This window comes from Microcaecilia unicolor, chromosome 3 (assembly GCF_901765095.1).
Source record: "Microcaecilia unicolor chromosome 3, aMicUni1.1, whole genome shotgun sequence".
Lineage (NCBI taxonomy): Eukaryota > Metazoa > Chordata > Amphibia > Gymnophiona > Siphonopidae > Microcaecilia > Microcaecilia unicolor.
Window position 1 is genome coordinate 93,347,254 of NC_044033.1, and position 23,783 is coordinate 93,371,036.

At 41.6% G+C, this 23,783-nt stretch overlaps 1 protein-coding gene across 3 annotated transcripts in view; it reads right to left on the minus strand.

Annotated features, from left to right (window-relative positions):
* KIAA1841 (KIAA1841 ortholog) overlaps positions 1-23,783 on the minus strand; it is a 155,845-nt gene that overhangs the window by 131,568 nt on the left and 494 nt on the right. For all 3 annotated transcript variants that reach the window (XM_030196181.1, XM_030196182.1, XM_030196183.1), the window contains exons 2-6: positions 18,149-18,314; positions 14,921-15,107; positions 10,989-11,082; positions 7,298-7,536; positions 5,723-5,781 (exon numbers count right to left, since the gene is read on the minus strand). In XM_030196181.1, the coding sequence (XP_030052041.1) occupies positions 5,723-5,781; positions 7,298-7,536; positions 10,989-11,082; positions 14,921-15,107; positions 18,149-18,298 (729 nt within the window). In that variant the 5' untranslated portion in view covers positions 18,299-18,314. The remainder of the gene's footprint in view (positions 1-5,722; positions 5,782-7,297; positions 7,537-10,988; positions 11,083-14,920; positions 15,108-18,148; positions 18,315-23,783) is intronic.

Sequence of the window (23,783 nt, forward strand, 5' to 3'; positions counted from 1 at the left end):
ATTTCTTCACTGCATGGACAGCAATCGCCTCCTGACGTTTTGCCTGTAGCAGATGCCATGTACAGAGGTTGACGTCGAGGTTCTTCGTGAATCGACATCGGAGTCAAGCTCATTGATCTCGGATAGAGCCTTCGAGGTTGACTTCATCCTGTGAGGTCGACATTGGGCATGGGCGCCCATTTCAGAATTGCAGTCAGAACTGTCCATCTCGACGTGGACGTTCTCGATATCGCCGCCCATTTAGAAATAGTCAAACATCGACGTCATCATCAGCTTCTGCATTTGAGGCTCAAAAAAAAAAACAAAAAAAAACCAAAGTCGAGCTAAGGCTCGTCAGAGGTCTGCAGAGTGTAAGAGCTATAGACATACTTGTTCTTCTTCTTCTCTTACACAGTTGAACTTCAGAGAGAGATCTCCATTGAGGGGCGAGACTGCATAGCCTTCCTATTTGAAAGGAAGCTAAGCAGCGTTGGCCCTGGCTGGGTCCTGGAAGGGTGACCCAGTTATACAGTACAGACTAAAATAAACAAAAGGACTGAATGAGTCAATTGGTTTTTAAATCTGACAGGGCAGGAAATCCCTCATACTTCTTCTTTGTGTTCCACTAATCAGGAGGAAGATTTCCCGGAGCAAGATGATTCTTATCCAAACTGTTTAGAAAAACTGGTTGATGCATTGAATTTTTCTCTTATTTCTCAAGGAGAGGTTTCTGAGGATAAAAGATTAGTCACTAAGTATTTTAAGTTGGCTCCCTATACCATAGGTGCTTCAGGACCATCACAAATTGATATGGAATACGCCTATTCTATTCGCCCTACCCACAGGTCATTAGATGCTAAATATAAGGTTCATGAACTTTTCGGTCATGGTAAGAGTCTGCTTCCCCACGCATCATTGTTGGTTAAATCTATGATGCGTAGAAATAAGTTGCATAAAGATGTCACTAATCATCCGCCTCCTACGGATTTAAACTTTCTGGATATATTAGCAAGAAAGAATTTTCACTCTTCTATGCTGTCTGCTCGTATTTCTCTTCATATGTTTCATCAGTTAGAATATTTATATACTGATTTGCAGGGCATGCATCTTTTTCAGGAAATGTAGTTCCTTCAGTTGCTTCAAGATGATTATCTTGGTTAAGAGCCTCAGCTTTGGATGAGCATGTTCATGAAAAGATGGCTGATGCTCCTTTCTTATGCTGATTCCTTATTTATAGATACAGTTAAACAGTTAATTTAAGCTCTTAAGGAAGATGGTACAACTACTACTACTACTTATAGCATTTATATAGCGCTACCAGACGCAGGCAGCACTGAACATTTGACACAGAGAGATTTTCTCTGCTCAAAGAGCTTACAATCTAGGTACATCGCTTGATACCTTGGAGCAGGATAATACCAGCCTTCTAAATCCAGTTATAAGAAGTGGACTTATCTCTAGAACCAGATTTCAATAGCGTAAATCTTTTGTTCATCAACATCCTGATTATCAATTTAAATCTCAGTATCAAAGTTACAATTTTCACACTAGACCAGCTAGAGTAAGGCGTTCTCAGAAGCCTGTTCAGACACATCAGCAGCAAAAACCTTCTTTTTGACCTTTCCCAGTGTCAGAGTCCGGTGGGGGGCAGAATTCAACACTTTTTCAAGGTTTGGAGATCAATAACAACAGACAAGTGGATTCTGGTTATTGTTCAACATGGTTGTTCTTTGGTATTTTTTCAACCCCACCTCTTCAATCACATACACATCTCCATGTCTCAAGTTCTCAGACTCCACAGTTACATCAAGAACTTTGCAGGCTTCTTCATCTCAATGCTATAGAGAATGTACCTGCTCATGGCATAAACGAAGATTTATTTATTCCCTATTTTTTCTTATCCCCAAGAAGGATAGGGGTCTAAGGGCAATATTATATCTAAGACAACTCGACAACTTTCTCCCAAAATAAAGATTTTGAATGACATCTTTACCGGTAATACTTCCTTTCTAACGTTTAGGGGTAAGGTTTTCAGCCCTAGATCTACAGGATGCTTACCTACATATTCCTGTTTATCCCTCTTCACGAAGATTTCTTTGGTTTGTCTGTCAAGGGCAACATTACTAGTATAAAGTTCTACCTTTTGGTTTAACATCAGCTCCCAGGATGTTTCAAATTTTGTCATAGCTCCAATTGCTCAATTACATCGATAAGGAATCGTCCTGTTTCCATAACTCGACGATTAGTTGATTGCAGCTCAGTCTCCACAGAAGAATCTTTTAGATTTACAGTCTATCTTTATACTTCTCAAAAGGTTGTGGGCTGCTAATCTATTTAAAAAAAAAAAAAAATCACATTCGATCCCAACACAGAGGTTGACTTTCATGGGAGCGGATCTGGTTTCTTGGGAATCTTTAGAAAAGTTACCACTCCCTCAGCTCCCGTGCTCATACAATTAGTTAATTATCTTCAATCAGTGAAGGTCACGATTGATCGAGTTCTTCTAATTTGTTTTGGGACATATGGCTTCGGCAGTGGCTGTTCTTCCTAGCGCGACTACACAGGCGGCCTCTACAGTGGTATTTAAAGAAAAGATGGAGTCAGAATCGTCATCTTCTTGCGTCAAAGATTCTTTTATCCTACCATCTCAAACTACAGATGTTGTAGTGGACACATCAACAAAATTTCTTGGTGGGAGCTCCGTTCCAATCACCTTTACCAACCAAGATTCTTACCATAGATGCATCCAAAGTTGGTTGGGTGGCACATCTAGGACACTTATCAACACAAGGTCACTGGATACTTCAAGAGAGCTTCTACTCCATAAACCTCCTGGAATTGAGAGTGGTCAGATTGGCTGTTCAAACTTTTCAACATCTACTTTAATCACAAGTGATACAAGTTCGTATAGACAATCAGGTGGCTATGTTTTATATAACAAGCGAGGGCGCATGGGCTGTCTTCGTCTGTGTCAAGAACCTGTCAGACTTTCGACCTTTGTTCTATCACTCCATTCTGTGTTTCAAGCGATCTATCTATCTATCAGGTCAGGAGAATCACATCGCAGAGGTGTTAAGCAGGAAATTTCAACCACGAACGAAGACCACAATTATTCACAACCTTTTTCAGCTTTGGAGCTGGCCTCAGGTAGATCTTTTTGCGTCCCCACAGAACAGCAAATGTCACAAATATTGTTCAAGGTGACCTTCAACGAACAGGATAGCCGCAGACGCATTTACTATCCGTTGGACAAATTCTCTGTTTTACAACTTCCCTCCAATCCTTCTCTTTTCAAAAGTGTTACAGATGATCATCCAGGACAGATCGTCTATAATTTTATTGACACCTTATTGGCCGAGGCAAACGTGGTTCCTGTACGAACGCAGTTAGCTGACTTCCAACTACAGTTTTCTTCCTGCAATGCAAGACCTCATCTTCTTCCAAATCTCAGTGACCTCCATCTTACCGCTTGGTATCTTCAAGTAACTCGCTAGGTTCTTCGGTTTTTTCTCAACCAGTTATTAATGTGTGGTTGGATTCCAGGAAGCAGTCGACTAGACTGGTTTATGCGTCTAAATGGAAAACATTTAGCTATTGGTGTACAACACATCAGGTTAACACAATTTCTTGCCAAATTTCTCCATTTTTGGAATTTTTCCTTTCTTTTTATCCAATTCAGGATTGGCTGCTTCTTCAGTTAAGGTCCACATTGCAGCTATCTCTGTTTTTCATGATTTGATTGATGTTTACACAGTAATGGCACATCCTATCACAAGGAGATTTTTGAAAGCTCTACTGAATCTTAAACCTCCGATTCAGTTACCCCCAGTAGTATGAGATTTGAATTTGGTTTTAGAAAAACTCAAGGAACCTCCATTTAAACCACTTCAATGGGCTTCCCTCCAATGTCTTACTTGGTAAACGTTGTTTCTTATCGCTATTACTTCAGCTTGAAGAGTTGGGAAACGACATGCACTCGTATATTACACCCCTTATACTCAAGTTTTACATGATAAAGCGATGCTACAACCTTATCCGAAGTTTCTACCATAAATAGTATCAAATGAATCAATCGATTATCTTACCAGTGTTTTTTCCACCTCCTCATCAATCTAGTCAACACAGTAGATTGCACACATTGGACTGTACCAGAGCATTATCAATATATTTACAGCGTACATCAGGTGGTCATAGACCTTCGCAGTTATTTCTTTCTTACATTGTAAAAAATTGACAACCAATATCTAAAAGTACTCGTTCTTCATATTTTACTCAGTGTATAAATTTTTGTTATAACCAGCATGCTTCACGTCCTCATGTTACAGCTCATAAGTTTTGTGTTATAGCGGCCTCAACTGCATTTTTACATAGGGCGCCTCTTCTCGATATCTGTAGGGCAGCTACATGGTCATCCCTGCAAACGTCTTCAAAGCTTTACTGCCTCAATGCAGCTTCACGTGCAGATTCATTGTTTGGACTGTCGGTCCTTTGGGAGGTAATGTAAACGACAACTGTCCTCCTCCTCCTACCACAGGTAACAAATTTCTTTCATCATGTTTATTGGATTATTCATGTTTTATCTATCACATGATTGTTACCTGTGTGTGCTTGGGAGTCTTCAGAGGTGTGGCTAGAAGATCCTGTCCATGGAAAAATCTTAGTTTCTTACCTGTAACGGTAGTTTTCCGTGGACAAAGGATCTTCTAGCCACACCATCCCTCCCTACCCTCCCTAGTTGTCGTAGCTATATTTATTAAACTGACTGGTCTGGGCTGTCATACGGTATTTATACTGCATATCTGGGCGGGAATGTGCTAACTTTATTGCTTTTACTTTTTAAGCATTACTATTGGATAGCCGGGTCACGCACGTCATCGTGGCGTATATTCAGAGGTGTGGCTAGAAGATCCTTTGTCCACGGAAAACTACCGTTACAGGTAAGAAACTAAGATGTCCTGCCTCCTCTGATGGAACTTCCTGTTTCCTGTAGGTGGGATGCAACAGAGAGAGGGCTCCTGGCTAGAAAGAAGCAGCATATGTTCTGTGCTAACTGTAAAGGTAAGAATGGAGGGTCAGGCGAGAGGAGAGTCAGATGCCTGAGTGAAGGGGGATGGGAGAGGCACTTAGATATGCCAGGACTCACAGAAGGAAGACGAGAGAGGTCTAAGGAGAATGATAGTTATTTTCCTATGTGATTATTGTTCACTTACATCTTTACTAGTTACAATTCGTGATTCTTTAACAAGTGTATACTTGTGATTGTATTCTCAAACTTATAAATAAATAATTAAAAAAAAATCACTAGACAACAAAGATAAAATTTATTTTATTTTCAGTTTGGTAATTGAAATGTCAGTTTTGAGAATTTACATCTGCTGCCTACATTAAGCACTATAGAGGGGGAAATGTGAGGAGGGCACTTTATAAGGTTAATCGTGCATTTAAAAATTTAAAATTATGATTAGTCGTATGATTAAAATTTTTAATCTACATGCAGCCCTAATTTTATTTTAAATACTGGCTTCCATCACAGAAAGAATGGATTACAATGGTTTCAGAGATACAGGATTAAAGGATATCTAAATACAAATGTAAAAGTGCATATGCAATTAAGACACATAGCAAATAACAAAAAAAACTTTACCAAGTTGCAATTTGTCTAATTACCAAAGCCAAAAGCTTTTTTTCACAACACAATAGAAATTGCTAATAAGAAAGGTATGGTCAAAACTATGCTACTCACCAATGAGTCCATCTTCAAGAACTCCGAGGAGATCAGAATTGAAACAACATTCCCTGGCTCTAAAACACAGAAAGGATCATTACAGAAGGACTGTTATCTAGTTGATTAGGTATTTAACTGAGACACAAACTTAACATTGTTTTTGTATTTGGATTGCTGTTTCTTTCTACAAAATTTGAAATAAAACAAACAACCCCCCCCCCCCCCCCCCCAAAAAAAAAAAACTAAAGACACATTAACAGTGCTTTCACATACTAAGCCAAGGGAATAAGTATCCTGCAGTATTCTGGTGCAGTACCTCACTTAGGGCCTCTTATCAAGTTGAGCTAGCGGTTCCTGCGTGACAATGAGGCATATTTTCAAAGCACTTAGCCTTCCAAAGTTCCATAGAAACTTATGGAACTTTGGAAGGCTAAGTGTTTTGAAAATATGCCTCAATGCCAACGGAGCCCATTCTAAGTGAATGGGCTTTGTTGGCATTACCGCACCAGGAGCTGCTAGCGCGGCTTGATTTAAAAAAAAAAGCCCTTAGGGAGCCTTTTACCGAGCCACAGGCCAGCATATGTGTTTTCCACACACTGTGGCCACTTTTAGCGCAGCAGTAAAATGGCCGCCATACCATTTTTTTAATGGCCATGCACTAATTTCCCCATTAGCACATGCCAATTACCATGGGATCCTTACTGCCACCTAATTAGGAGACAGTAAGAGCTCCCACGTGCTAACTGGGTAGCATGCAATAATAGTTCCACGTTACCCGATTAGCACAGGCATGCCTACTCTCCGCCCATGGGAGCGCCTCACATGCTGAATAATATAAAATATTTTTCAGCACAGGATTAGTGCATGCTGAGCGGAAAACTACCTTGGGATGGTTAGCGATAGGCCCGCGTTAGGCCTACCGTGCCTTGGCCCCTTACTGTGGAACATAAAATAAGGTATTTGGCTTTACTGAAATCCAGAAAAAGCTCTAACAAACAAACATGCCATAGTTTTCAGAATGTATCATTAGCTTTTACACCAGATTTGGTAAGTTCAATTTTTTGTCAAGCTCTAATGTGGATCCACATTAGGGGAAAGATTTAAATTTCAGGTCAAGGCACAAAAGTCTACAATTTATTGGCTTGCACACAGTTTTGAAACAGAATACCTTCTGGTCATGGACTGATTTTCTTGCATCACTGAGAAGGAAAAAAAATGTCAAAAAATATTTTGCAAGCAAAACTTTGGACAAAAAAACCTTGTGAATCTGTTTCCAGATTCTTAAATTTAACACTTCTCAGATAAAGGTTTCATGGGGTTTCTGGAAGAAGCTTGCGCTTGTATAATGTTTTCTATATAATATTTCTTCCTTTCAAGAACTGCAGAAAAATTTAATATTGGCCCCAAGGTGCAGCATCTCAAAGTTGTTTCAACTTAGTATTTAATATACCACTCATTAGGAGCCTAACAATACAGGCTTTCTGTACTATTTTGTCTTTTCTTTTCCCCAATCTGGCCCTGAAAGCTTTCTCTTTTTAAATCAAGAGTCAGTTCCCAGGAATAAAGAACTGAGAGACATTCATTTTGTTTTACCTAATACGGGAGTCTCATTCTTCTCATTCTCCTTAGTGTTCCTTTTAACATATCTCATCAACCAGTCAAAGATCTGAACATCACAGTGAACCGATATGTCCACCTCCTCCCACCTCTGGGCATCCATGGACAAATACTCAGCAAAGTACTTCATCTCCGATATTAAAAGGTCTCGTGGACATACAAAATCTTGCTTCAGATTCTTAGCTTCGTCACACACATGTATCACCATGTTTGGCCTGGGAAGAACAAAAATTAATACCATTCACATAGAAGACTGGTAAAAGGGCATCAAAATTGTGCCTCTCTCCATTATCCTCAGGCATCCCTTATCCCACCAAAATGTTGACAGTTAGGCTCAATAATCATGATTGCCCCAATATCACCTCTCCTAGAATGATCCTATAAAAAAAATACATACTTGGACAACAAATAAATTGTGTGAGCTCTTCCAGCGTTCAATAACCACAGTACTCTAGTCTTGTGCCGTTCTCACAAGACTTTGACAATAGCCCAAGATTTCAAGGATCACATTGACTGCATTCTGCAAGAGCCGCATAGTGCAGGAAGGTCATGGCATCAGCTAGGTTTGAGCAACGGAGAGCTATATCATCCAACAGTGGCAGTGCTGGCAGAAGTTGAATTTAGGGAGAGCAGCTGAGGAAAGAATTTACTAGGGGAATAAGAGGCCAAGGTGATTTTTAAAAAAGATTAATGGTTTTTGTAGAGGAAGGAAGTCTTTCACTAGGTACAATCAGGTTCTAGACAACGGTTTAGTATGGTCTTGGTCTCTGTTAGACATGCTCTAGAGAGGGATCATTGGGCATTCAGCTTTTAATACATTGAGTCATGCTGCTGTATGACAGATGGATCTATGCATAGTTGATTTACATATATTTTACTGATATGATGTAAATCAACTATACATGGATTGTGCTTTTACAGTTGGGTGAGGTGAATACATTTTGGATTGTTTTTTTTATTATTATGTTGAGTGCGCCACAGGGTTCCTACCTTTCCTTTTTTGTTTTTTAACTTCTTTTTTTCCCCTTTTCCAACAAGTTAATTAAACCACTCAAACAGTATCAAATTTACAATTTCAACCATGGTCAAAGTAGCCCATAACACCCTGTCCTCACTCTTCCCCACCTCTCTATACCCCTTTCCCTCCTTCCCTGAGGGACACTAACTATCTTACTCAAAGATGAACTGAACCCCAGAAGCCTCACTGTTAAATTTTAATCGCCATTAAAGGTACGTAATTTATTGATTCCCCCCCACCCCCCAAACTGCAGCTCCTTGTGACTCTGGGCAAGTCACTTAAGGCTTCTTTTACAAATCTGCGCTAGTGATTCCCACGCAGCTAATGAGGGGAAACCCACAGGAATTGAATGGGCTTCCTCTCATTTGCCGCACCGAGAATCAGTAGCACGACTTTGTAAAAGAGACCCTTAACCCTCCATTGCCCAGAGTCAAAAGGAGCTGCCGTGGAGAAAAAAAAACCTACAAAAACACACCGTTAATCATGCAATTAATTGCGATTACTAATTTTAATTGAAATGCAGGCCTAAAATAAAATTGAAGACTAAAAGTAATGAAGAGTTAAGAAATACAAGTTGAAAAATTACAAATTAAAGAATCTAAAACATCATGCAGAATAGCTATAAACAGCCTTACAGTTTTCACAGCCTACTTTAGAAAAGCAAGCTTAATTAATATTATTTGTCATAGAACAGCTCAAATCAGACCCACTACTACTACTTAACATTTCTAGAGCGCTACTAGGCCCACACACAAGTATTCTTGCATCTTTTCCCACTCATCCTGTCAGGTGTCATATTTATCATGAGGAAAACAGGAGAAGAACCTTTGCAGAAATACACAGGCAGCAAAGGTGATGTCTATAATTAAGTTTTACTTTAGGTATACTGCACTATTTCCCATCCCCCATCTCTCTTTTCCTATCAGCCACATGAAGGAATTTCTGGCTGGTCACATGCTCTGATGGTGAAAATGTTGCTAAGGCAACTCAGATACCTGGTATATCCTGTTACAAAAGTAATTTACTGAGAAAAAGTATGGCAAGGACCAATTGCAAGCCTCCAGCACATATGAAAGTCCTAATTATAAGTCTCCAGCCCATATGCAGCACCTATGATTGGTCCAGGAGAGCGGAGAGGTGGATGCTCACCACAGCCTATAAAACCACGCTGCAGACAAAGGAACTCTGAAATAGTCAGGATGGCAGGAGAGTTTCATGTCCTTGCCACAGTCTATTTCCAGGGGGTACTCCCCCTCCCTTGATAGAAACTAATTCTCTATAGCTATGATTCTTGTACAATTAATTTTTTATAATATTTTTTTTTAATTTCATAAGTTGTTTTAGTGAATAGCAAATCAAATGCGCAGACTAGTACAGTGATCCAGGGAATGAAGGACAGACAACAGTTCACCAAGAATGGATTTTACTGAGGTGGGGCCCAACCTGGCCAAGTTTCAGCTTTGCCTTCATCAGGGGTCACCAGATTCCTTTAAAACAAATAAGGAATTCAGTAAAAAGACATCTGTCCTTCATTCTCTGAATCGCCTTTGCTGCCTGTTATATTTATCACTAGTAAAAAATGCCCATTTCAAAAGGGAAGGAAACGGGTGCTAGCAAGGCCATCCCCCACTCTCCCTCGCTGTTCCAGACTCTGCCGTCCCTCCGTTTTCACCCCCCCCCTTCCGCGAACCAGTCGACTCCCCCCTTCTCGGCGAAAACCGTCCCCCGCCGCTGTCCAGTACATGTGCTGACGGGGGACCGCAACCCCCGTCAGCCGAAGTCCTGTGCTGGCCTTCGCGGCATTGCTTCTTCAATGATTTTGTGTTCAAGTTCCTCTGCATGCGTCTGACGTCAGACGCACACAGAGGAACTTCAACTGAAGATCATTGAAGAAGCAATGCCGCGAAGGCCAGCACAGGACTTCGGCTGATGAGGGTTGGGGTCCCCGTCAGCACAGGTACTGGACGGCGGCGGGGGACAGTTTTCGCCGAGAAGGGGAGGGGTCGACAGGGTCGCGGAAGGGGGGTCCAGTGGGCCGTAATACAGGGGGAGGAGTAGGGAAACATGCTCCGTGTGTTTCCCTACTCCTCCCCTTGCTTTGGTATCAGCTGTCACTGATGTCAGTGCGTGCCTGCCTAGCAGACCACCTCCGAGGGAGGCATGGTCCCAGGCACATTCGAACGTTGGAGGTAAGAATTATTATAGAGGACGTCATGCCACTATTAGCTTCTCCATTAATCCAGTATGTACCAATCTCATTTGCCACTGTGACAAAACAGGTGCTACTGGCTTCCTCCAATTAGTTACAATCTCACAATGGGTAACCATTAACCTACCTGCAGCGATTTGATCCCTGTGCAAGTTCCTTTTACTGAAACCCCCATTAAATGTAATTTACAACACTGGCAACTCAATCCAGCAATCGTCACCAATTCCTTACCTAGTCCCTCCAAAATCTCTTTAATTTGAGACATCCACCACATGCATCGAAAAAAAAACATTCATCCAACCACTTCCAAAATAACTTGACACCCTCAGATACCATCTCCTGATCCTAACCAGAGTCAAGTACCACCTATAAAAGAATTTTATAAGATACTCCACCCTGATACAGCCAAATCTCACAAGCTGAATAATACAGCCACTTACCCTTGGTTTTCATGATTATTTTCTCTACTGCCAGAAACAGTACACCTCTCATTTTCAAATGATGACTTCCTTGTGGAAGCTACACCAGGCCTTCCTAAGAAAGGATAAGCATAACAGGGTCACAGGCTAACCAAGTACGCAATGTTAAAAATCACTCCGCAGATATTATTTGACCTCATTATTTTGCTCCTGTTTATTCAAACTTTACTCTGATGTAAACTTCTAACAAAATTGTCTAATTTATAACAACTCTTACTTTCCAGCTTTAGAGAACCATGACAAATAGTTTGGCTTATATATTCAACTAGTAAAAAAGGCCCGTTTCTCAAAGAAATGAAACGGGCGCTAGCAAGGTTTTCCTCGGAGTGTGTATGTTTGAGAGAGTGTGTGTGAGAGTGACTGTGTGAGAGAGAGAGAGTTAATGTGCGAGTGTGTGTGTGTGACAGAGTGAGACTGGGTGCGAGTGTGTCTGTGAGAGAGAGAGTGTGTCTGTGAGATGGAGAGTGTGTGCCAGGGGTCCCCCCTCCCTCCCTCCGTGTTCAAGGGGCGGGGTCCCCCCTCCCTCCCTCCCTCCCTCCGTGTTCAAGGGGCGTCGTCCCCCCTCCCTCCCTCCAAGTTCCAGGGTTGTGCCCCCTCCCTCCCTCCCTCCCAGTTCCAGGGTCGACCCCCTCCCTCCCAGTTTCACGGTCCCCTCCCTCCCAGTTTCACAGACCCCCCGCCCCCCAAGTTCCAGGGTCGTCCCCCTCCCTCCGAGTTTCAGGGTCCCCCCTCCCTCCCAGTTCCAGGGTCGTCCCTCCCTTCCTCCCTCGCTCCCAGTTCCAGGCCCCCTCCCTCCGATTTTTAAAAAAAAGTCATCTTCACTTACCAAGTCAGGGTTACGGCAGCGGGCAGTAGCGGTAAAACGTGTGCAGGCTCGGCCCTTCTCTCTCTCTCAGCTGTGATCCCGCCCTTGTGGAAACAGGAAATGAGGGCGGGACCAAGAGAGAAGGGCCAAGCCTGCATGCGTTTTACCGCTGCTGCCCGCCGCCGTAACCATGACTTGGTAAGTGAAGATGACTTTTAAAAATCGGAGGGAGGGGGCCTGGAACTGGAAGGGAGGGAGGGACGACGACACCCTCATGCGCGTGACGTCGCGTTCCTTTGACTGGCAACTCTGCAGCGTGCCCTTCCCTCTCACTGCTCCGCCCTCGACGTCATCACGTTTTGAAGCGAGGGCGGGACAGGAGATGGATACAGCCAGCAAACCCTTCAAACCCTACAAACCCTTCACTGCCACGGAGTCAGTTTCAGAACGTTGGAGGTGCTTTTTATTATAGTAGATATGGATACAAGAAGACCCCCCCCCCCCCCCACCAAGACTCCTCCAATTCCACAGGAAGAACCACAAAATTCAGCCTTTCCCATGGAATTCCTTATTCCCCGCAGGAGACCAAAGGCCAACAGAATACCGGCAGTAGAACTGTGCTTTAAAATGCATCCTCCATCTCTCTTCCACGCCAAACTATCATATTTTGAACCACATGGTTCAAAGTGCAACAGTCTGCCCAGGAGAATAGGGGGAGGAAATAGCCTGAGCTGCCACACTGCCAATGACCTCCTCTTGGGGTAACCAAGGCAAGTGAGGGATGGAGACACAAAGGAGAGCTTGCCAAGGAGGAAGGGGAAAAAGGACAGCTTGTCAAGGGGCGTATGAGCAAATGAGAAGTGTGGGAAAAGGAGAAGGGGAAGAAGAGTCTGAGGGAGTGGAAAAAGACAAAGGGGATTAGAGCTATGGAAGAGAATGAGGTGATCAAAGGGGAACACAAGGAAAAAAAAGTGGAGGGATTGAAGGGGTTGTGGAATTTGAATGAGAGAAGGGATCAGTGTAGGGAGAAAGTATATGAGTCGATTGTCACTCCCTACCCTTATCCTGAATGCACTTCTGTTCCCAGTCCTTCTGTTCCAGATCTCTCTATCCTCTGTTCCCCCTCCTTCTCCTATTTCTCTACTCTTCTTGCCTAAGATCCATTTCTCCATTCCCTTCCAAAATTCACTTTACTTCTGCTGAGGTTTCCCCCTATCCCCGCTGCTCAGGTTCCTTTTCCTTCCCTTATTCTCCATCCTTTTTTGTTCCCATTCCCTGAAGCAATCACTAAAATCCCCTATCCTCTCAAAAAAAAAAAAGAAGGGCCAAATAAAGTAACTGGAAAACAATATATACTAGAAAATGTGCTTTTTAAATAAAGAAAGCAACTTATGTTAATATGCAAAGTAATTGCTACAGAATATCAAAAGTCTGCTGCAGGTTGACATCATGATTGCTGCAGTTATCCGGGTCTTACCACATCTGAGTAAGTGGAACTGATGTTTCAGCCATCGTTCTGTGGCTTTCTACACAGAATGCTGCGAGGTCTATAATTTGTCTTTATAAAATGGTTTCTCAAACCTGATTGGTTGGGGACATGAGGTTAGAAATTCGTTGGGACAGTTCTTACTCTGGAGGACAAAGGAATTTCTGTAGGTCATATTCTGAAACTTTGAGAGGGGGGGAAAAAGATGTTTGTCCTTGCTGCCAATCCTTTTTTCGCTAAATTTCTTTGGAATGAGCAGTTGCCATGCTTTGTTTAAGATGAGCCCTTTGTCTCCACTGAAGTTATTTGGTGTCTTGCTATCTCTATTGCCTCTTTGATTCTTCTTTGTCACCAATGAATTTCTTTCTCCAAGATTTTTCTGTCCTCAAATCAAATTATATGCTAGCATGGAGGGCTAGAGCTTAATTTTCCATGTTATGGAGCTTGAGGTGTCTTTTTGGTTTTCCTCTACAGTGCGTCCAGTTTAGCCAATGCATGACTGGCCACAACTGCATGGGATTTCGTACACTCCAGGGGTTTGCAGCAGAGGTAGCCAGTCTTTCACAAGTGAATGTGGTTGAAGGCTTCTGTGGTGAACTGTATGCTGTATTGGTGTTGTTCATCTTTAGCAGTTTACCTATGCGATCCATCACTCCTTGGACATAGGGGAGCACTACATGTTTTTGTTCTGTCATAGAGATCATCATCATCCAATGGTTGGTTGTTATTGTTTATTTCATGGATTCAATTGCCCAGTTTCTCTTTGAAAATCCTGCCTTCCTGAGGAAACCATCCACTTCAAACTCCAACCAACCAGGTTTGAAAACCCACTATATAAAGACCAACTGAACACCTCACAGCATACCATGAAGAAAGCCACAGCATAATGGCAGAAAAATCGACAAGGCCCAGACAACCGCAACAATCAAGGTGGCCACTGACCAAGGTCAACTCAAAGAGAAAGATTTAGCTCTTTTTGTCCCTACTGCACAAAGATATAGCCTTTTCTTAGAGAAATGTGCAATGGCATAGTCTCCTCCAACCTGATGAAAGGAGAAGTTCTCAAAAGTTAGTCAAATATATACCAAGTTAATCCAAGAAAAGTGTATATCCGTAGCTTGTTGTTTGACCTTATTTCTATATATTAGAGAAATCAGAACTAAAGGTCCAAGATCGAACAAATCAGAACTGAATCAGCATTATTGTATTGTTCAGGGTAAGATGACAACCCTACCTGTTTCTATATTAAATACATATGCCAAAACCTGTAGCACCACCCATTTAGCTGTGACCAGTAATGCAAGAATGTGGAAAACCACTTCCATTACAGCTGGCATAAAATGGTCCAGGGCTTAGCAACTGTCTCATTTTCATGAATAAGCCCTTAAGCAGTGTTTCAACAGGATTTCCAGTTCCAGCTCACTTGACTGGGTTAACTCTTACACACATGCTACAGCAGCGTCTTAAAATAACCAGTACAACTGAAACAAATGTCCAAGTATTACTGATTCTACTAATATTTTGTCTGGAATTTTTGCTTCTTTTACAAGTGTAATTTTTTTTTAACAAGGCAACATACTTAAGAAAATAATTAACAGATACCTGCTATGGAAGCTGTATTCTGCCCAACTGGAGGCTGTTCAAACTCCCCCTGGGTTTCCAGCAGTGAGGATTCGATATAAGTTGCTAAGGACTCTATAGGATTCCCACCAGCAGCCATTAATGAATTATACTGGTTGTCAAGAGGTGAAGTTCCATTGCTTTTCAATTCATCAAATCTTTTGGCACACTGTCAAGAGTAAAGAGGTACAGACTACTTAAAAAAAAAAAGTTCAAGGACTCATTCCTTTCTAGCTTAAACGTTGTTTTCCAGACACCTGGTTGTATGTTGCTAAATCCTGATCGCTCTCATAATCAGTTAATCTTTTAAAAGATTAGCCATGGTGTTTAAATATTTTACGAACATTCAGCACCAGTATCCCTAGAAATGGCAGTGCTGGATATACATATGGACTGCTGACATGGCTGTATGAAGAGTGGCTTAATATCGTTGGCTATCTGAAGAGTTAGGTGGAATGTCTTTGCTCCATCCCACCACTGTCCAGAGTGCGCCAAGGCAGTCTGTAAGAATGTTCAACAGCACTACCTGTATGGTGCTCCTAAAATTTGACAGATGAGGGGATGTATATGGTTAGTGACTGAACAAGTAATTTTATAAACAATTTTTGCCCATAAAACACAAATCTACAGGAGTAAATTAGCTCTTTAAAAACTAGGACATGACTGAAAAAGTATGTGTGCTGCAAGACAGTGAGCATGCTCAGAGGTATAGAGTCATGATTTACATGTATATATTATAAAGTAAGTGTGTTTATTTACACCTGCCTTCGAGCAGGAATAACATCTAGACCTTCAATCTAGGCCTAATTTGTGCTAATATTTTATAATGACACATAGAGGGGCATTTTTGAAAGGGACGTCCAAGTTGTGATTTGGATGTCCTCTACATCGTGGCTGTCCTTTGAGACAGGTGAGCTTGGTCTTAAAGATTTTACCCATTTTTCTTTAGAGATATTGGACAGGTACACATTACAAACCACTTATAACCTAACCCTGACCCCTGAGGCAGGCGTTGTTTCACGCTGAAACACGGCCCGTGTCGAGTCACTTATCAAGAAATCACTCCTGTTGTCTCAGTCTTGAAGGCCCAGTGTTGCTTTTTTTTGTCTGTATACTTTCTATGTATGCTGTTTACCCTCTCTGTTCGTTGGATACAAATGTAACAAATAAATAAATAAATTCTCACTCTCTCATTCTCTCTCGACTACAGAGCAATTATAGGCATTACAGAGATATTATAAGCATACACCATCCTATTTGCACAATTTTATACAAGCCAAACTGCTTACTAAGAACTCATTAACTGAACCTGGAACAGGAAAAATGGCACAACACTATTCTGAGCCAGTTAAAACTGGGTAAACTGAGGGAAAGCAAAAAAAAAAAAAAGCTAAAGAAACATAGCCAAGCCAGCAACGCTCTCTCGACAGCAGCAATTAAATGTATGTAACAGACATGTATAAGGTTGTTGAGAGCTTGGATTTTCAGGTGTTTCTCCATTTGACATTTTCTTTACTCCAGCTGTACAGCTATAGTCTCATAGACAATATATGTACAAGTTAATCATTTTGCGCAATGCAATATTCCACAAGAACAAGTTCTCTAGCTCCCTATGGGACACATGGCACTCCACATATATGAGACAAATTAACTAGAAAACATAGCAAGAAATCTTGGATGTCCACTTATTTTTCAGCAACAGTTTCGCCTTAGAGAATCAGAAAGATATCCTTTTAAATAAAGAAAAAAAAAAGACGACAACATATTTCAAATTTGTTCAAATTCTATTACCTAGGAATTCAAAACAGTGATTAGCTTGAGTTATCTGCAGCACGGCCCATAGGAATAAAATGGGACCTGCTGCAGATAGCTCGAGCTAACCTATAGTAAAAGACCCCCTGAGTGACTGTTGCGAGGGGTGGGCAAGACTCCCATTGGAAGCTTTGGAGAACTGCAGATGGGAGTTGAAAAAGTCATAGGTTAGCCAGGCTACACCTGTAACAGGACTGTGTTTTACAAATCTGGAGCAGTTTACCACTAGGCAAGCAGCATGAGAGTAACTGTTGGGTTAGACGCTGTTTCAAAGCACTTTACTCAGTCAACATGCCTTTACAGTACTGCGAGGGGTGGTACTATGAATATACATCCAAGTTCACAGGCTTTATGAAAAAGTGCGTCTAAGATTTACTAGAACTTGCGAGTCTGACCAAATGCAGTTTCTGGCACATGAACTCACTCTTTCTTCCCTAAATTCTCCAAATGTTCAGGTTAAATTATTCTTTTCAAATTAATGAATTATTTGAGGTTTATCCATCCATCCATAAGGCACAGGAGAACACTCAAGAAGAATAAGTGTATTCCTGAAAATACTCAGGGTACGGAAGCTCTTTAAGTTTCGACCTTTTAGGTCTACCAGTCAGCACTCTACAATTATGCATTAAAGAAATTACAAAAATCTAGGACCACATTTCTTTTAGCACTCAAGGTTTGGCTCCAGTGTACCCAACCTTCTTGAGTAATTTTAAGGGGCAGTGAAGGTGAGAAAAGAAGAAAGATCAAGCAAGCAGATTAAAAAAAATAATTAAAAATGTAATTTCTCCAACCCTAGACAATCTCTTCTGGAAAGAAATGAAAATCTGATTTGTAGTGCTATGGTATGTTACTAGAAGTCAAGGGAAAATTGAACATTAAAATAACTCTTTGTTTTGCACCATGCCTTTGGCTACAAATATATAAAAGAATAACTTTCTTTGTCTATATCCACTGAATACAGTGGTGGTACTGGTGGTGGGAAAAGGCATTAAGAACTCAGAAGACATTAAGAAAGTTGATTTAGGATCACATATGGGAGTCTGTAAGTACAGTATATCTACCTAAGGAGATAGTAGCTTAGTAGTTAGTGCAGTAGACTTTGATCCTGGGGAGCTGGGTTTGATTCCCACTGCAGCTCCTTGTGACTCTGGGCAAGTCACTTAAACCTCCATTGCTCCAGGTACAAATAAGTTCCTGTATACACTATGTAAATCGCTTTGAATGTAAGTTACAAAAAAACACAGAAAGGCGGTATATCGAATCCCATTCTCTCCCCCCCCCCCAAACTAGCCAATCCAGTCTGCCCATTTGAAATTCATCTGCTATGTCTACCATGTCTTCTTTTCACAGGACTATATCTACTGTATTACTGTTCTTGTACTGATTAGACACAATTACCTCTTTAGATGTAAATCCTGGTACAAGCTTTGCAATGCTATCCCAGTTGATGGGCTGAGGCACGCCAAGCAAAGAATAGAGAATCATGTCCAAAACCATTTTATTATTATTATAGGGAAAATTATTGTTTTCTGAACAGCCACGACTCATGTTCTGACTCTCAAAACTGAAAAAGAAAGAATTACAAATATCTATCTACATGTAATGATCATCATACAACAAACATTAAATGCTCTAGTCTAGAAACCTATCAAATCGGTGATCTGCTACACTTTATATCTAGTTAACATTAACACAATACTCAAAAGCAGTCTTATTTAACCTTCTGCAAATTCTTATCATGTATTTAAACTGAAAGATTACTTTTGTAGATAGAGTCCCATCTGCTGTATTGATTTCAGGCTCACATTGTTGGAATAAGTATATGTTTAAAATAACATTTGCTGCTGTACTAGACAGAAGTGCTTGAGTTTTAGAAAACAAAGGGGACTGGCCCTGGTGTCAGCTGGCATTGATCCCAGCTTTTGTTTCTTGAGCCAGCCATGGATGCTATGGAGATAGTACTCATAGCAACAATGACATCCAATGGTCAGGCATGGGATACAGATAGACTAAGTTCTGGAGGGAATCCTGCTATGTAGCAGGAGTCTTAACTGCAATGGTCGAGTTCATGTGGAAGGGAAAGAGCCAAATAAAAACAGTAGTTAAAACCATAAACAAACATTCATGGCACTGTATCTCCAAAAGAAGCCAGATCTAAACAAGCTGAAAATCCAAACGAGCTGTGGTGAGGTAAAATCACCTGTTTATGTATTATTATTAAGGGGCCCTTGTAAAATTTTGCACTTAGCAAATGGTATGTGCCCAAATTATGGTGCAGGTAGAACAACGCATTTGCCCTGTCGATCGGGAGTGTTTCCAGCATATTCCCAGACAGTTACCACACAGAAAAACTCTTATTATGCATCTGCACTGTCAGAGTGCTTTCGCACGACCCACCTCCTATTCAGGTGTAGGGAAATGCATCCTCACTATCTGTCCCAGTGACAATGTGCAGTACGTGACCACAGTTACTGCATGCTAATTCATGTTCTAATCACTTTGCAAGCTTTAGTAAAAGGGCACCTAAGTTTATAGCACCCTATTAACATTAGCACCATTATTTCAATGTACATTTAAACAGTGTCCACATTATGTTTCCAGTGTTTGTATGGTATGTGCCATGAAGGAGCAGTAGTAATGTCAAACTTTCAATTACAACACCACAAATCTGTTTTCTCCCACCACTACTTGGCTCTCTCAGGCATACAACTTATACTCTTCAAACAAGAACTTGTTCCTTTCTTTGTGGGCCATTTTGGGCTTAATCCTAACATCTTTTGTATACTTCATTTATTTACCATAGCCTGCCAATTTTTGCACCTCTTTTCAAAAATCCCCCCCCCCCCTCTTTTTTTGGGGGGGGGGGGAGCTGCTATATTCATATTTATTTTTTTGTTGCATTTGTATCCCACATTTTCCCACCTTTTTGCAGGCTCAATGTGGCTTACATTATGGCGAACACCATTTGCGGAAGGAGAAATACAAAGTAGTATTACATTTAAAGTTCATAAATGTTGAATTAAATTATAAAGTAAGTTAGATAAACAGTTCATTTCAGGCGTGAGAGATAAGGGGGTAATGCATTAACTGTCATTAGTGACAAATTGATTGAAGCAAACGGGTATGGAGAGTTCGATTTTGACGGGTTCTGGTAGATTTTTGATGTTAGGTCATTTATGAAGGATCATTATGGTATGTCTTTTTGAAAAGGTTGGTCTTTAGTAATTTCCGGAAGGCTGCCAGGTCGTGCGTTGTTTTTATGACATTTGGTAGTGCATTCCATAGTTGTGTGCTGATGTAGGAGAAGCTAGATGCATATATTGATTTATATTTAAGTCCTTTGCAACTGGGGTAATGGAGGTTCAAGAATGTGCGTGATGATCTTTTTGTTTTCCTGGTTGGTAAGTCTATGAGGTCTGACATATATACCGGGGCCTCGCCCTGAATGATTTTATGAACCAGAGTACAGATTTTGAACATAATTCGTTCTTTTAGTAGGAGCCAGTGTAGCTTCTCTCTTAGGCGTTTGGTGCTTTCGTATTTCGCATTTCCAAATATGAGTCTGGCTGCAGTGTTTTGGGCAGTTTGGAGTTTCTTAATGATTTATTCTTTGCATCCGGCATAAATGACATTACAGTAATCCAAGTGGCTTAACACCATTGATTGTACCAGGCTGCAGAATATTTCCCTTGGGAAGAAAGGTTTTACTCTTTTGAGTTTCCACATTGCGTGGAACATTTTCTTTGTTATATTTTTCGCTTGGCTTTCTAGTGTGAGATTTCGGTCACTTGTAACTCCCAGAAGTTTCAAGCTGTCCGAGACAGGAAGGGTGTAGTCTGGGGTGTATATAGTGGTGTGTTTGATCTTGTTATATTGTGATGAGAGGATAAGACACTGTGTTTTTTCTGCATTGAGCTTTAGTTGGAATGCATCCACCCATGCGTTCATTATTTGGAAGCTGTGATTGATTTCACTTGTGATTTCTGTTAGATCATGTTTGAACGGGATGTAGATCGTGACATCGTCTGCATAAATGTAGGGATTGAGGCCTTGGTTGGATAGTGATTTGGCCAGTGGAGTCATCATTAGGTTGAAAAGGGTTGGTGATAGCGGCGATCCCTGAGGTACTCCACATTCAAGTTTCCATGGTGATGTATTCGAATTTGATGTCACTTGGTATGTTCGTGTGGTTAGGAAGCCATTAATCCATTTCAATACGTTTCCTTCAATCCCGAAGTATTCTAGGATGTTTGATAGTATTTTATGGCTAACCATGTCGAACGTGCTGGGCATGTGAATTGTAAGAGGAGAACATTGTTGCCAGTTGCAATTGTTTGTTTAAATTTGGTTAGGAGCGTTTAGTACTGTTTCGGTGCTGTGGTTGGATCGAAATCCTGACTGAGATTCATGAATGTAGTATTGAAAATTTGTTTAAGTAACCGGTAAGTTGTTTGGTAACCAAACATTCCATCAGTTTTACTACCAGAGGGACGGATGCTACCGGGCGGTAATTGGTTATCTATCCAGAGGGTCAGCTAGATAGACTAGGCATCTGCCTAGGGCACCATGATATTGTGTAGGGGTTTTTTTTGCAGTCAGCGTGTCTATGGATAATTCATGGCCCGATCCCTCTAAATTTCCTGTTTCAGAGAGGACAGGACTTGGTGGGCTTCAAGCACTTGCAGATGCCAAAACCCCTGCACCCTCTGCGATGAGTCTTTTGTAGACACTTGTCTGCTGTGCCGGTCTTGCCCCAGATGGAGTAAGGCAGGGGAGGGAAGCTGCTGAATACCTCCAGGAGAAAGGATGGGGTGGGATGAACGGGAGATATACTGGATACCATTGAGGAAGAGGAAGAAAAGAGGAGGAAAAGAAAGATGCTGGAAACCTCATGGGAGATATAGGAAAGAAAAGAAGAGAATATTTATTATTAGGATGCTGGACATGATGGGGGGAAGGTCCTTGAGCTGTCTGTCACTTGGTATAGTGTGCATGGATAAGGATTTGCCTAGAGCAGTGTTTCCCAAGTCAATCCTGGAGTACCCCCTTGCCAGTCAGGTTTTCAGGATATCCACAATGAATATGCATGAGATTGATGTGCCTTAATTGTATGCAAACTTATTTCATGCATATTCATTGTGGATATCCTGAAAACCTGACTGGCAAGGGGGTACTCCAGGACTGACTTGGGAAACACTGCTCTAGGTAAACCCTCATCCATGCACACTATACCAAGTGACAGACAGCTCAGGGACCTTCCCCCCCACCACGTCCAACATCCTAATAATAAATACCTCTAGGCCAGCCCTGATCACACATGCTTTGGGCGATGCCTAGGGAAGGTCAGACCAGCCCTGATCACACATGCTTTAGGTGATACCCAGGGAAGGCCAAGAGAGCAGCTGCTAGGATTTCTTTATAACTGCAGCAGGTGGTAGTTGTTTTCGGAAGATGCTATTTTAAAACAGCCCCATTAATTTGCCTCAACAACAATGTAATTATTCATGATTAAAAGAGTTTGTTTCAACTCCTAACTGAATTATATAATAAAATTTTAAAATGTTTGCTTGTACTGATTTAAATATACATTTTTATATTCATCTTTATACACAGGCTTCTGGCTTACTAATACCTAGGCTGAGGGAGGAAGGTCTGTCACACAATAACAGATATAATGTTTATGCTGTGATTGAACAAAAATGTCTTCTGGCTGAAACTGTACTAGATTTAGGGCCCCTTTTACCAAACCGCACTAGCGATTGCCGCGCAGCAATGTTGATGCTCATTCAAAGTGAATGGGCTTTTTCAGCACTACCGTGTCGGGAATCCCTAGTGTGGTTTGGTAAAAGAGGCCCGAAGTATGTTTACATGACCTGTTTGTTAATTTGCGGTTTGAATGTGGGATCATGTTCCGATATGAATGCTTAGGTTACTTTAAACTGATTAAAAATAAAGTTCCTTTTCTTTCTCTTTAAAATGTTTATATTATATATATATAAACTGTTCTGCCATGTTTATAAAACAGTACATCAAATAATAATAAACCATAAATTGATCCTGTATATTTGAGTCACATTTTAAATAATTGCCTCTCTTGAGATGAGGAGACAACATTAGGACCCTTTTACTATGCTGCAGTAGGCACTAGAACATACCTACCAAGTGCCAAAAAAGCATTGCCATGGCACACACAGAGGTGTCCTGCGGTAGTGTGCCAATCAGCACATGCTAATCCCATGCTAAAAAAGTTTTTTTTGGTGCAGGAGGCGTGCCCAGTGCTAATCGGACAGCACAGGTACACTGCCGCATGTTGCCCGATTAGCATAGATGTAGCACCAGAGCCCTTACTGCTTAGTAAATAGGTGGCAGTAGAGGCTCCAGTGGTAATGATGGCAATATGTTAATCGGGAAATTAGCACGTGGCCATTACAAGAAATTACCCAAATGCATCCATTTACCAATGCACAGAAAACCCATATGCTACAAACAGTGCCTGCCACTTTTGAGCATGGCTTAATAAAAGGGCCTCAATGTCATTTTTAAATTATTTTTATTTAGGGAATCTCATTATTACATTGTCTCCAAGCCATGACTACTGAATCAGCATGGGCTGAGCACACTTATATTATGAGCAGGACCGCCAAAGGGGGGGGGGGGGGAATTCCCCAGGCCTCCAAGGGGGGCCCAGCACCAGGGTCTCTCTTTCTCTCTACTGCTCCTGAGTCCCGATAGGAGCAGGAGAGAGAAACCTCCAGCTCCGGGACCCCCTTGGAGGCTGGGGAGGACCTGGAGCCTCCACCAGCACTGCTCTTCTGCCCAATTGCTGAGCATGCGTGCCTGAGAGGAAAAGCAGCCACAGGTGCAGGCAGTCAGCGCTGGAGGAAGACGTCTTCTGCTGGCAGGTCCTCGGGATCCTCACCAGCCAAGGTATTTAGGCAACGGCAGCAATGGGGGGGGGGGGGGGCCCCCCTGCCCAACCCCGGTTCAGTCTCTCGGTGGCCCTGTTTATGAGGCTCATTTTCAAAGCACATAG